This window comes from Microchirus variegatus (genome assembly GCF_963457635.1).
Source record: "Microchirus variegatus genome assembly, chromosome: 4".
Lineage (NCBI taxonomy): Eukaryota > Metazoa > Chordata > Actinopteri > Pleuronectiformes > Soleidae > Microchirus > Microchirus variegatus.
This window is the reverse complement of record NC_139805.1, coordinates 32,953,664-32,968,950: the sequence shown is the minus strand read 5'-3', so window position 1 is coordinate 32,968,950 and position 15,287 is coordinate 32,953,664. Positions and strand designations below refer to the sequence as shown.

The following is a 15,287-nucleotide window of genomic DNA, read 5'->3' as shown; positions in this document are numbered from 1 at the left end:
AACAACGGTTCAAAAGGAGCTAACGCAGCTAACAGCGCTAACTGGTAAACGGTGCCTGGACTCAGGTGCCGTGGCACGAAAAACTGCGTTTCTTTAGAGACTAATTTAAACAATCGGGAGTCATGTTAACATGACGTCACACTCATCTTTTTCCGGTCAGTCGTCATGGAAAATGCGTCATACGCTAATGCCGCTAACGGCGTTGCCCAGCACTAAGAAAATCACATTCAAACCCTTTAGTTGATGATAAAATTAACTAATTTAGTCATCGATGAGTCGTTGCAGCCCTGAAACACAGTGAAATCCCTGAGTCAGGTCTGATAGTTTTGCTTAATGAAAGATGCGTCACACGTTGATGATGTTACAGAATACCAAGCACAGGCAAAATTATAATCCAAGAAAAAAATAAATAAAAATCACACATCAGAAGTTACACAGTGCAGCTTTAACTGGGATGAGAAAATAGAGTTAAATGATGTGCGTTAATGCTGCATCACATTCAAAAATCTATTACTCGGCGAATATTTAATATTAAAGCTTGACCTCACGACGACGACGACGATAACAAATCACTGCTTCAATTGCAATATCTGTCAGGAAAAATAGCAATTAGACCCCGCCTCGTTCTTACTTCTTATTTCCAACCGCGGCGCCGACAAATTCCACATTATACGCCTTCCATCACAATTACACAAAGATCCGTGACAGTGAAGTTATTTTGGTTTTAAGCATGAATAATGTAATGTTTTAATTGCGACGGCGTCTTTTTCGCTTCTTTCCTGTCACTTTATCCTCCTTCAGTTCTGCCGCACCGGCAGGTTTAAGAGCGAACACAATGGAGCTTCACAGTGGCAGCGGAAAATTGGGGATTCTCAATATCCATTTTTAAGTCCTTTTGACATTTCTGTCATTTTCTTCTTCTTCTTCTTCATCATCTCGTTTGAGTTCAAGTGCAGCTGCTGAGTTTGCGTGAGTGAGACTGTGTGAGAGTTTCTTTTAAAACAATCTACGAATGACAGATTAACGCATGTTTTGGGGTATTTTTTAAGTCTTTTTAACTGATCTGCAGTTCGGCATTGTTCGCTTTGATTCTCGTGTCAGACGTCGCGTGTCGTGACTCGTACAGTGACGACGCTCTCTGACCAATCAGAGGCCGGCAGTCTCTTGTCGTCACATTTGCAATATCGGATTTTTAGTAGTTCTAGAACGGAATGGAAATAAGCACCAATAAGTTTTCTACTAGCTTTAAACATGCTAACTAGCAGATTCGAGCTGAAACAATTACTCGATTAATCAATTACTAAATGAATCGTCAACTATTTTGATACTCAATTAAAACTAGGTTTCTTGTAAAATTCTTAAATGTGAATATTTTCTTTGTTTTCTTTGCGCCATATTGCTCCAAGAAATCATTGAAAGTTAATCATTTTGATTTGTGGACAATAACAAGACATACGAGAACATTGTAATTTCCAAATAATCGGCAGATTCATCGATTATGGAAAACAATCGTTAGTTACAACTCTACACTTTTAGAAATAAAAGTGCTAAGTACACACTTAGAAATAAGGGTTCCAAAACGGTTCTTCTACAAGGGCTGAGGTTCTACCTGGAACCATTTGCTTCTGAAAAACCCTTTCCTGAAGAAAGGGTTCTTGGTAACACTAATGGTTCCAGTAAGAACCATTTTGATCCAGAGAACCCTTTAAAACCCCTTTTCTACTTAGCACATTTATTTCTAAGAATGTAGAACCATAGAAGGTTCTTCAGCTTGTCCTCATAGGAGAACCCTTTTTGGCTCCAGGTAGAACATTTTTATAAAGGTTCCACATGGAACCCTTTTGGAGGGTCCCACCAAGCTTCCTTTGTCCTCATCTTCCAGGTTGCAGGATCCAGATCCAGTTTCAAGGCTACTACTATTATTATTATTATTATTATTATTATCATACATGTCATCACCATTATTAATATAATTATGCTGTAATTAAAAGTCGATATCACACCTCATCTCCCGCTTGTCCTTTCTGTCCCCCATTTTTTCCTTTCACCCCAACCTGTCTAGGCAGATGGCCGCACATCTTTGAGTCTGGTTCTTACAGAGATTTCTTCTTCTGTTAAATTCTTCTGCTCATTGTGTGAACTGTTGGGTTTCTCTGCTCTGCATGATGTTGTCTATGTACAGTGCCTTGAGATAATGTACTTCATGATTTGGCACTATACAGATAAAATTGAATTGAATTGAATTGAATTGAATTGAATTGAATTGAATTGAATTGAATTGAATTGAATTGAATTGAATTGAATTGAATATGGTGTCATTGTTTCTCTAAAGTACCGTATTCCCTGTTTCTACACGGAAAAAATACAATTTCAGGGCCCTTGAAGTTGGTAACTGGGGTAAAAAAAAAAAGTTCGGCTTCAAGTGAAGTTATCTCTGATATCTATGAAAGCTAAATTATCTTGTCTAGACAAAAGTAAGTCTTATTAGTGAGGACGCAGATTTAGTACGACAGCAAAGGTACTTTCCAGTGCTGAGTAAGAGCTTTAGTTTGACCAGGTTTATATGGACACACACACTGAGCAGAGTCGGTGCTCATGGCTGCTGCAGATGACAGATTAAAACATCATTTAACACGAACGCCGAGCCCTCCGTTTCACCACTAAAATGTCTCAAAGAAAACCTTCCGAGTTCATTTAAATGTGAACTCCCATGTGTGAGAGACACACAAAGAGCATTTACTTCACAATGACTCCTCTACTTCAAGTCGAAAAACAGCTCTAAATAATCCGAGTTCAACTGAGATACGGGGCGGAATCTAAATCTGCCTCGCAGCCTCAGATCGTCTGAGAAGTAATGGAAGCCAATGTGTGAGTCAAGGCTGCCATCATTCATCACCGAGTCAGTTACTCTATCACTCTGGCTCCGGCCCCCGGTTCCTACACTACATGCATTATGAACACTTCCAAAAAAACTAAAATAGGGACTCCATTACACACATCATAAAACTGTGCTGTGCTGACTTTAAAACAAGCAGCGAGAGAGAGAGAGTCGCCCAATGCTGAGGCGATCATTCATTTATTCAAATCCGCCACAGCCAGGCTCCTTTGACAAACCCTACATGTCCAAAGGTTATTCTGAAACTCATGAGCTGAAATTCAAATATTACCCAGCGTAGTCGTCGAGTCTTTGCGGTTTCACGCTTTTTTTTCCAACCAGGAGGGAAAAGAAGGTGTAAATCCAGAGCTCTGAATCGTAATCTAGATATAGTTAGATAGCTAAAAAAGTTAAGTTATTAGGGTTCGACTGGGCAAAAACCCTATTGAAACTGAAGGAGTTATTATTATTTTTCCGCCAAATTAATCTTTTTTTGAGGCCTTTCCCATGACCCAAAACTCACATAACTCACAGGCTTGATGCCTGGTGTGAATAATATTTGCGACCGCATCAAGCCTGGTGTGAATTTACGTCTGAAAAAGGTTCGGAGAATGTACGTCGAAAATTGGATGTGGGAGGGGCCAATAAGTGTGGGGCCCCCTGTCCAAATTCACGCAACAGGAAGGACACCATCTTAAATTGATCGGCCATTTTTGAGGCATTTTTGGCGTCCAATGCTACACCAATGCTACAAAATCTTTCTAGTTTGGCTTTATTTTAGAGCTGGACATTTGCTCATTCCGTGCACACCTGGTCACCTGGGGCCTCATTTATGAAACTGTGCGTCGGTACGTACGCCTGAAAAGTTGGCGTAAAGAAAGTGCCAATGGGAGATAAATATTCGGATTTATAAAACCCACATTGCACGTCGCCAGTTCCAATTTATAAATCACAGTCGACTCAACGCTTCATGTAACGCCCACGCTTGACTATAAATAAATAGTCAGAAACACGCCCCAGTTTGATAATATACATTTAATCGCGGGTGACTGTAAAATCACGGCAAACTCGAATAGAGTTTCCATGTCAGGTTTGTGTTTTATGAAACCCAAAGCTTTAAAAAATAAGGCCAGATGGGATCTAAATGAGGTCTAAAGGCAACAGAAACTGCAACAGAAAAGACACGGGCTGAGAGCAGCGGGGGGGGAAACAGAACGAGCATCATCATCAGCAGCAGCAGCATCAACAGCAGCAGCAGCTCAGGCTTCACTCAACACCATGTTGACATAGAGAAAGGTGAAGGTACCTTTAAACTGAGACGGAGGGAGGAGTTGCTGAACCAGCTCCGACATGGTTCCTGGAGCCCGGCGTCAGAGACAACCACAGAGCAGCAGCAGCAGCAGCGTTACATCATTTTAGTGACAGCAAGGATTTTTGTCGATGATTTTAGACCTGCAGCATTAACGCTAACGTAACCCTGCGCGCGCATGAATCCAAGTACCCATCGTACAAAAACAGCAGGAGTCATATTTAAAGAGAAATAAAGAAGTTCTGAAAACAGCTTTAAGAGAAAGAAAGTTCCATGTATTAGCTGCGTACACTTAGCCGCTCTTCAAGCCCCGTGTGCCGAGAAGCAGCAGGAACAGTGGGAGAAACTGATTTTATCGGAATAACAACTTCATAAAAAGGCTAAACCCAATGAAATCTACGTCTGCTTAAGTGTTCACTATCTTCAGAATCTAAACTGCCACCACTTTATGTCACCATTAAACAGCTTCTTCCAACGGGGGAACTGAGGTTTGTGTCGCTTTGTTAATCCGACTCAACTCCCTGAACCAAACTCCAGAGAGAGACAGAGACAGAGAGAGAGAGAGAGAGAAAATTGGGCTATTTTAGTTTGCAGGGAAACAGGAGTTAAAGGAATACTGAAGGATTTCAAACACCGACTGATAGAGGCGACGGTGGATAAACAACTCCAGAGAGTTAGCAGTTTATTAACTGACTAAAACCTCCATTTTCAGTCAGAAAATGTTGTTTAACAGCGAGACACAGTGGCATAAACTTGTTTATATGTGCTACGCATAAGTATGTTTGTACAAGTGTACATTCACTTTCAAATAAACCCTCATTTTGTCTTCGTACAGCCTTTAAATAAGCCTTTTATATGTACTTTATTGAGGCAAGGGCCTTGCTTTAAGGTGGCAGCCATTTTGTGCCAAGAGCGGCTTCGCATACATAAAACTTTTGGCAACAAATACAGTTTTTGCTTTAGACTTTTTTTTGGTATTTGCCTTTATTTTGGGGAAATTTTGTGCTGGGCATATTAATGGAGGTTAGCGGTGTTAAAGTCGCCAACGGTAATGCAGGTTAGCGCATGGTATGTTTCCATGACGACTAACTTCATGTTTACGTGACTCTCGATTGTTAAAATGAGTCTCTAAAGTAACGCTAAACTTTAGAAACAGAGGCACACATAGGCAGTACACAGGTACGCTAGTTATTTGTAGCGCTGCTCTTTTCGTTTAATGAACAGACCGCTCCAGTTCGACTGTAGCTGCGCTAACGGCGCTGAAGGAGCTAACGCAGCTAACGCAGCTAACTGATAAACGGCGCCTGGACCCCAGACGTCGCTTTTTCCGGTCAGTCGTAATGGAAACGCGCCATGCGCTAACGTGCGTTAAAGTTCACACCGTTAACTTCCGCTAACACATTAACGTGCACAGCACTAATATAAATAAATAAATCTGTTTTTTAATTCAGTTTTAGATTATAGATTTAAAGAAATACTTAAGGATCCAGTGACATATTTTCTGGTTTCTTTGCTCCATATAACAAAGAAAAATCATTAAAACTGAATCATAGTCAAATCCCAAGTTTGATAATGACGGATCAACATTTTCTGACATTTTTTGGTTATGAAAACCGGTATCGGTAGTTGCGGCCGTGGATGTAAGTGAGAAAACTGCAATGTGATATGGACCTGTTGTTTTTATTTGACTGTAATTGAAATATATGAGCGGGACAATGACAGAACTGAGACGTCTGACTGTCCGCATCATCGTTAGTGTGATACCAGGGCAGGCAGTAGAGGAAATACACTTGTGGTTTTAACAAATCCGATATAATTAGCACAACAACTCGGATGCTTTCTCCTGCAACAGGCAACGGGGGCTCCTAATTAGGCTGGTGGTTTTTTAAAAAGCAAACACAAATGAGGGAAGAACTCCAGCAGCAGCACAGACGATGTGAGATCAGTGTCTCCGTGTGAGGTTTGGTTTGCTGCAGTGCTGATGCTCATCTAATAAATTAGCGTCGTGTGTGTGTGAATTGTGAGGTGAATAAGAGTGAAGGGGTTTGTTATGGCAGACAGGCAGAGGGAAAATGTGTTGGGGAATTTAATGTGGTGGTGGTTATAAATAGTGAAAAAGGAAACTGTCAGCATATCTGCGCGCTGCCTCCATCGCATCAGCAGATTAACAACAGCGAGAGAGGAGTCCATGGAAAGCGTCAAGTCAGAGCAAACTATCTATTAAATGATTTCCTCGTGTATGAAACGAGGTTAACGTTAAAACCGCTTCGCTAACGTCAACGTCGGTGGTGTGCAGACTCCTGAAGAACTCCAATCCATAATGAAGTCGCAAACACGTTTATTTATTGAGCAACAACTGCTTTTTTGTTGAAATGACAATGGAATTTAACGCAAACTCCTAAAGACAGCCTTTCCAAGTACCACAATCGGGCCACGGGCCAGACTTTGATCACACCTGGCCTACTTGATTAGAAAAGAAGGCTGTTTGGACTTAAAAAGTTCAAAAATATACAGCCTCAAAGCACAAAGACTGTGTGAAGTACTTCCTGCAAGGTCCAGCAGAGGGCACTCCTTCCTTCGATTACTAAATTAATCGTCAACTATTTTGATAGATTAAAACAAGATTTCGGATTGTTTCAGCTTCATAAAAGTGAATATTTTCTGGTTTCTTCGATACCCGATAATATCACGATACAACGATTCTGTCATAATCAATATTATTGCGATAACATCACGATATCCGTCTAACTGAAGAAAACTAAATCGTAAATATGAAAACTTTAAAAGTGCTGGGTTTCTCTATTCTTTCTTAATTAGCATACCTTTTCTCCATCATTTATCCCCTCATTCATTTGAGCGCCACCATGAGGAGACATGAAGGAGTGACACCCGGCGAGTGAAACTGGCAGAGACTTAAGTTTACTTTAGAGCAGCTTCATTTATTAATTAAAATATCGTGTAATAGATTATCGTATTGCACGAGGAAGGACGACGACGATATGGGGACTGGGTGGAAAAAGATGGGCGTGACGTCATGTTTACGCGACTCCCGATTGCTAAAATGAGTCTCTAACGTAGCGCTAAACTTTTGTAACTTTTGTAGCGCTGCTCTTTTTCGTTTAATAAACAGCCCGTTTCATTCGACTGTAGGCGCTAACTGCGCTAACTGGTAAACGGTGCCTAGACTCCGGTGCGGCGGCACGTAAACGTGGCTTCACTTTTTCCAGTCAGTCGGTAATGGAAACACGTCATGCGTTAACGTGCGTTAACGTTGACGTCATTCACCGCCGTTAACTCCAGTTTGACTGGGGGTACGCTAACGGCGCTAAAGGAGCAACGGTGCCCGAACTCCGGTGTGGCGGCACGTAAACATGGCTTTGTTAATGTGCGTTGACCCCGTTAACCGCCGTTTATGTGCCCATCGCTAATATTTACAGCAAATTCTTTGATATTAGTTCTATTACTGAGGATTGAATGCGGGCCACGACCCCCCTAGTGGGCGGCGACGGTACTACAGATGGACTCCACTTTTTCCGGTCAGTCGTCATGGAAACGCGTCATGCGTTAACGTGCGTTAACGTTGACGCCATTCACCGCCGTTAACTCCAGTTCGACTGTAGGCACGCTAACAGCGCTAAAGGAGCAAACGCAGCTAATGGAGCTAGCTGGTAAACGGTGCCCGAAGTCCGGTGTGGCGGCAAGTAAACATGACGACGTTAATGTGCGTTGACGTTGACCCCTGTTAACCTCAGTTAAGGTGCCCATCACTATTATTTACAGCAAATTCTTTGATATTAGTTCTATTACTGAGGATTAAATGTGGGCCACGACCCCCCCTAGTGGGCGATGACAGTACTACAGATGGGCTCCACTTTTTCCGGTCAGTCGTCAAGGAAACGCGTCATGTGTTAACATGCGCTAACGTTGACGGCATTCACCGCCGTTAACTCCAGTTCGACTACAGGCACGCTTACGGCGCTAAAAGAGCAAACGCAGCTAATGGAGCTAGCTGGTAACCGGTGCCCGGAGTCCTGTGCGGCGGCACGTAAACATGACGTCGTTAATGTGCGTTGACGTTGACCCCGTTAACCCCCGTTAAGGTGCCCATCAATATTATTTACAGCAAATTCTTTGATATATAAGTTATATTGAACGCCTCGTGTGAGAAACCAGTCCTGTCTCATTCAGACCAGGTTTTGGTCTCCATGAGGACTCCTGGTCCTGACAAGGTCAGTCTTTCTGGTCCTAAAAGAGGTAACGAATACAAGTGCACACACGTCTGGAAGCCTCCGGTGGCAGATCTGTTTCCAACAATATGATGATTACCTTTGCCTCCGGTCCCCTGGCCTCCAGGTTTATTATAGAGGTAGATATCACCATCAGCCACATCGCTGCTCAAATGGAAGTAGTGCTGCAGAGAGAGAGAGAGAGAGAGAGAGAGAAATCAGCCTGTGGAATCTGGGGAAAAAACCACACAAGTCAGCACTTATTTTCACACTCCACAGTGAGACCTGTCAAAGATGATTTCAGTCTGTGCCACAGTTGGAGATTTTAGTCATTTTTTCAATCCGGAGCACTACACGAGTACAGGTGGACTCATTCTGATTAATGACACACAGACACTTTTAATTACTCAGCCTCGCTCACACACCGACGGCTGCAGCAGCAGCAGTGGATTGTGGGATTATGCGATTATGTGATTATGGGAGAGATTTTTATTTTTTTTCCCTGTGAGGAGTCATTGATCCTGCTTAAACAAATGCCACAATCCTTATTTTAATTCCACTTGTACTTCTGACTCTTCGCCAAACAAGAATGATTTTTAGAGGTTTCACAGTGTCAACCTTTGTCAGTATTTACCGCAGATGAATGTGCAGCGTAAGATTATTAGCACTTAAGCCACATCACTTTCTTTTCCTCTTGCTGCACGACTTCCAAGTTTAAGTGGTTAAGATCGTTAAAGTTAAACTGTTGTTTTATGGGAACTGCTCCAGTTTTTTTTTCTGCCCCAATCGAGACTCTGTTGTCGGGAATAACTCGGTGTTATAATGAATTATCATGAGCAACGGTTAACAAAATTAGACCCGAGCTGCGACAAATAAACATTTCCTCTCCACGATGAACGAAGAGTTTAACATCCAAAAAAGCCACTCACTCAGTGTTTACTAACCTTAATAACAGCGTTAATGTTGACTAAATCAGGTTTGTAGTCACTCCTTTGCAACACTTTTACTGGCAATTACTATATATATCTATATCATGACATGAGACACGATATATGTAAAGGCTGTTGCATTGATAAAATTTAATATAAACACTAAATATAACATATTGATTGAAACATACATGAAATCTACACAATTATAGATATAAAAAAGTAACTTATTTCATTTTAAACCAGTCAAAACAGTCAATTTTGTTCATTTCAGTTTTAAAGGCTGAATAAGATAGCGAAATACATCAATTCATACATGTAATTGACAAATTGATATATAAAAAACTAATTTTTATAATAAGACTTCTTTGAGTCTTCAAGTATTTGTGTTACAGCAGAATTTGACCATATTTATAGTCAGTTTTGCTGTTTCCAAAATTATCCATATTCATTTAACATTAAAAAAGTCCAAGATATTAAGATATTACATTTTAGAGTGTATTTACAGAATAAATACACTCTAAAAACTTTTAGAGTGTGTGAGAAACAACCTTTATTTCTCCATATATCTCTTATATATGTATTATTTTAAAAACCATATAAGGAAATATTGATTTGATCGATAAGATTTGTTTTCCACTTATTGTCGAGCCCGAGCATGAAGCTTCGTTACTAAAAATGTCTAAAAATGTTACAAAAAAAAAAAGTCTACTCATAACCTTGTCAACAAAACGCAAAAGAGAAAAATAGCATTGGTGCGTAATCGACAAAATCGCCAATTAGCAAACGTTCAATCCAAGATGGCGGCTTTCCTGTTGGTTTTAGAGCTCAGGTCTGCATTAGATTTTTTGATCGTCCTGACCTAATAAACACTTGTACCAAGTTTTGGTCATGTACTGCTAAACCCGATACTGAGGCCAACCAGTTTTTGGGGGGCGGTGCAGTTATTTGCCCGTCCCATTTCCAGTTTTCAACGCATGTTCACCGAACGACTTTCAGACATTTCCATTTTTCAAGGCACGTTCACTGAAACCACTTTCAGACGTAAATTTTCAGCAGGTCTGATGCAGTCGCAGAAACCGTAAGTTATGGGGTATGTTTGGGCGCTCAAAAATGTGATTCATTTGGAAAAAGAAGAAGAAGAACTCCAATAGGCCAACCAGTTTTTGGGGGCGGAGCAGTTATTTGCCCCTCCCATTTCCAATTTTCAACGCACGCACGTGAGTTTTGGGGTATGTTCGGGCGCTCAAAAATGCGATTGAATTGGAGGAAGAAGAACTCCAATAGGCCAACCAGTTTTTGGGGACGGTGAAGTTATTTGCCCCTCCCGTTTCCAATTTTTGACGCATGTTCACCGAACCACTTTCAGACGTAAATTTTGAGTAGGTCTGATGCGGTCGCAGAAATCTGTAAGTTTTGGTTTATGCTTGGGCGTTCAAAAAAGCGATTCATTTGGAAAAAGAAGAAGAAGAACTCCAATAGGCCAACCAGTTTTTGGGGGCGGAGCAGTTATTTGCCCCTCCCATTTCCAATTTTCATCGAACGCACGTGAGTTTGGGGGTACGTTCGGGCGCTCAAAAGATGCGATTGAATTGGAAGAAGTAGAAGAACGCCTTCAGTTTTTACGCACTTTGCGCTCGAACCCTAATAAAGACTCATTCACAGAAGGATGATGAGTGCAAAAGGGTTCCAAGAGACAGAATCTAGACAAGTACAATGAGAAAGATATTTGTTTCTGTCGTGACCAAATAAAAATCACAGATTTGTTATGCTTATGGTTTACATTCTGCTTTACAGGCCCATTCTGTAGCCAGCTCGTTGTGCCAAGTAACCACTTGTACATTACTGTGAATTTACGACCTACATGATTGTAGTTGGTAAAAATGCAACCAAGATTATTGGGTATTGAGTTTTTGTTCGTTGCAGAACTTCGGGGTTGCGACAGTACCTTGAAGTGGTGTGCGGTGTTGCTGTCAGTGTACTTTGGGACATGCAGGAAGATGAGCAGGTTCTGTCTGAGGTAGTGAGCCACGGCGGGCAGCCAGGGGAGACAGTACGACGGCAGGCTGAAGTTCATCACCTCGGTGGCTGGAGACCCTGACGGCTGGATGAACTGAGGGGAGGAGAGACAACAGTTTGGTGGCTTTTTCCCTCTCAGGATGTAACAAACAAAGGAGATCACCAGGCAGTTCACCTCGACATCAGCTGGCGTCAGTTTGCAGTTCCTGACGAGCATGACCGTGATGATGTCCAGGGTGGTCTCGTCCAGACGCTTCCGCAAAACCTTCACCAGCTCGCCCGAGATCTCCGGACCTGAACATAAAAAAGTACAAAAATAACATTAGTGCCGCAGAAACACTAACATACGTGGGCCAGAGTCCACCAGATATTACAGCACGTCGTAAATGGGACATTTATGGGCACGGACGTCACACAACAGCCACCAGGGGGTGGTACAACTGGTTGCAAATGAAACGCGGTAAACTACTCCTCGCATGATTTAAAATGTTGGTAAACATTTTCCTGAGGAGCCAATGGAGCATGAGTAACAGAAAAGATAAATAAAACAAAAATGACGTATAACTGGACACCAGTGTGATTGACAGCTGGTATTGTCCAATCGGAGCCAGACAGACACATCGGGGAGTTTATTTTGAGAATGGAAGACAACGTCTGCTTTTTAAATACGGTTTAAATACATTCAAATGTAAAAATGCCATTTGAGGTTTGTGTAATTGTAAAATATTAAAGATTATTTTGGAGAAAAGCTGCCTTGCAAACCTTGAATTTAAGGTTCATTTTATGCAAATATATAATATTATAATATAGTATACAATTCAATACAAATAATGTATAAACTAAGTATTAAATATGTGAAAAAATACTTTTGGATGATAAAAAATAAGGTTTTTGCAACATTTATCAAGTTTTAAAGAACAAAAATGCATATGCTGATGATTTAAATAGTAAAATATCAATTTATTTAACACAATAAAAGTGTATTTAAATCATCTGAAATACACTTGCATACTATCAAAAGAAAAATAATCTAACAATCTGGGTCAAGTCTTGAAGTTCAGGTGTGCGATTTGTTTCTGAAACCCCGTTTTATCTCAGTCGTTGAAACCCTGGCGTGTTACTCACTGCGGATGACACTTTCTTTTTTTGGTTCGGAGGAAATGAGAAGAAAGTTCTGGTGCCTGAGGCTTAAAAAATAAAAAATAAAAAAAACCTCCGAGCTTAATCCTGAACTCTGCGCTGATAAAAACCAGAGATGGGAAACATCTCACTTTCAGTTCCAGGACAAACAGAGAGTGAGTTCAGTCGTCTGTGAGTTTGTTCCAAAAGAAGCAAACAAAACTAAACTAAAAATCCAGTTTTTACCGTGCTGCCGTACGGATTCACGCTGCCATAAATTCATTTGAATACGAGGTGATTTATGTCATGTGTGAATGAGTCAGAAGCTTCTGGAGGCTCAGGTTAGCTTCACAGGATAAGTTACCATGGTAACCTGACTCAGGGAAACTCAGGGAAATTAATAAGCATTTGTTTGTTGTTTTCTATCACTTCTATCACAAAAACTTATTCTTTCACCTTAAGTCACGGTCATGTTTTAGGATTTTATGCAACTATTATGAAAATAACTTGGTCTTTTTGTTTGTTTTTTCTCAATTAAAGACATTTAAATCAGCTTCAGTGTCTTAAGAACACATCTGCTGCTTTTTTCTAGGGATGCACCGATTAATCGGCCAGTGATCGGAACCGGCCAATTTTCACATGATCGGCCGAAATCGGTGACCGGCCGATCAGACAGAATATTTCGATTTTAATAAGCCGATCAAATGCACCCGCATCGCGCAGCATCAGCAACACACGTGCACGCGGCTACACGCACATGTAGTAGAGTGTAGAGCTGGGCGGTATACTGGTTCACACTGAATACGTTTTTTTTTCGTTATGATATGAATTTTTAATATACGGCCATACCGGTGCATTTGATTACACAACATCCGCGCGGCCGCGCCGCTGCCGTCTGCTTTGCGAGTGAGCGCGCGCTCTGCATGTAAACGTTTCATTCATGTTTATATATTTGTTTCAATCACTGAACGAAGCCTGTCATATTTAAGACAAGAGTCAGGACCTTAAATCACTTGCACAAAACTTTTGATCAGCATTTGTTTGTTTGTCATTTAAACCTGTGTGCGCAGAGAGGGAGAGGCATTGTTGGCACGGGGCGGGAGCGAGAAAGCGAGAGAGAGAGAGTGAGGTCATTTACTTATTTGTGTGTAGGTACTATGTTGTGAAATATGTTTAAACTTAAATAAACTACACATACAGGCAGTGATTCGTTTTTGTATTTTTAGTTGGATATTGGATGTGAACAACATGGTTCCATAACACTGCACTTTTAAGATGTGTGTGAATATTCCACAGCATTATTTAGTTCAATTTTATAGTGGTAATCTGTTTATAGTGATTCATTTTGTATTTTTCGTTGGATATTGGATGTGAACTGATTGTATTTCTATGTTAAAATGTTCTATTTAGGAGAAAAGATGCAAAAATATATATCTTTCTGTATGCTGAAAAGTTGTTTAAAAAATTGAAATCGGTATCGGCTAAAATCGGTATCGGCAGGTCATACTTCTTGAAAAATCGGTAATCGGAATCGGCCCCAAAAATGGCAATCGGTGCATCCCTACTTTTTTCCTCACCGTTTGAAAGCATTTTCAGACAGAAAACAGTTTGTAAAAACCACTCACTCCCCCACACCAAAGTCCATAGAGAAAATCAGTGATTTTACTTCCCACCATTGGGCGTTACTAATCCACTGCTGCCTCCAAACAGCAAGCTCCAATATGTTATTTCATGACTCGCGTGTTGGAAATTCGTCATTTGGATTCATCTCAGGGAAATAAATGAGCCAAACGAGGCAGCGTTAGACCAGCAGCTCCTGTGTAAACCACGAGCTAAAAATTGTGATTTTCTCAATGGAGTTTGGTGTGGGGAGAGTGTTGTTGAGCAGTTTACAAATTTGAGATTCCAGCAGGAAAAAAAGGCGGTCTATCAGAGAGATAAAGTGGCAAACATACTCTAAAGATGTTGTAGACTGAGATTTAAGTCTTAAGTGTGCATTTTAAACCCTTCTTTTTCCTGGCGTCTCCACTGTTTTCAGACCCATTGAGGGGGAAAAACTGTCCACCACTGTGTCGATCGCTTACAGAAAGAATACTGATTTAACGACGCTTCACAGGGTTTGAAACGCTTACACAACACAACACGCAGACATTCAAAGAGTTTTAAACTTCAGGGAATGGAATCGAGCAGAGGAAGGATTATATTTTTGCCCAGTGCAACACTGCCATCCAGACACTCACAGCAGAAACAGCAACTTGCTGTGTGGCCACTTCCTCACACACACACACACACAGAGAGAGAGACACTCGTCATCTTGCTATTAAAGCTTCTATTTGTGGACTTTTATTTTTGATTCGACATGTGGACCGAGCAAAATGCCGCGACCTGGACACAGAAGGTGTGACTATCACAGCTTCATGTTCACTGCAGTGTGAACTTTTGGAAAAACCTTTGACATTTCTTTTGTTATAGGGAGCAAAGAAACGAGAAAATATTCACGTTTAAGAAGCTGACAAATTTGGAAACCACACCGATTTAAATCGACTTTAAAGTGAGTTGGCAATCTATATGTGATAAAAGATTAAAGGGCCAATTCACCCAGAGAACTGTTTGATATTTGATCGTCAGACAGCGGATCTGAGACACACGTCTCATTCCCACAACAACAGAGGAAGTCAGGATTGAAATAAATCAATTTAATTGACAAAAATTAAAAAAAGTTGATGTCAGACTGACTTCCTTCAGAGAAAATAAAAGCCCTACATTGCTCTTTACTGTGTTTCTTTCAACTTTTATGAGTAAAAGTAAAA

The 15,287-nt window shown here is 40.9% G+C and overlaps 1 protein-coding gene across 1 annotated transcript in view; it reads right to left on the bottom strand.

Moving 5' to 3' along the window:
• szt2 (SZT2 subunit of KICSTOR complex) overlaps positions 1–15,287 on the bottom strand; it is a 104,090-nt gene that overhangs the window by 48,175 nt on the left and 40,628 nt on the right. The window contains exons 47-49 of the mRNA XM_083887663.1: positions 11,534–11,652; positions 11,288–11,452; positions 8,511–8,595 (exon numbers count right to left, since the gene is read on the bottom strand). Coding sequence (XP_083743789.1) covers positions 8,511–8,595; positions 11,288–11,452; positions 11,534–11,652 — 369 coding nt within the window. The remainder of the gene's footprint in view (positions 1–8,510; positions 8,596–11,287; positions 11,453–11,533; positions 11,653–15,287) is intronic.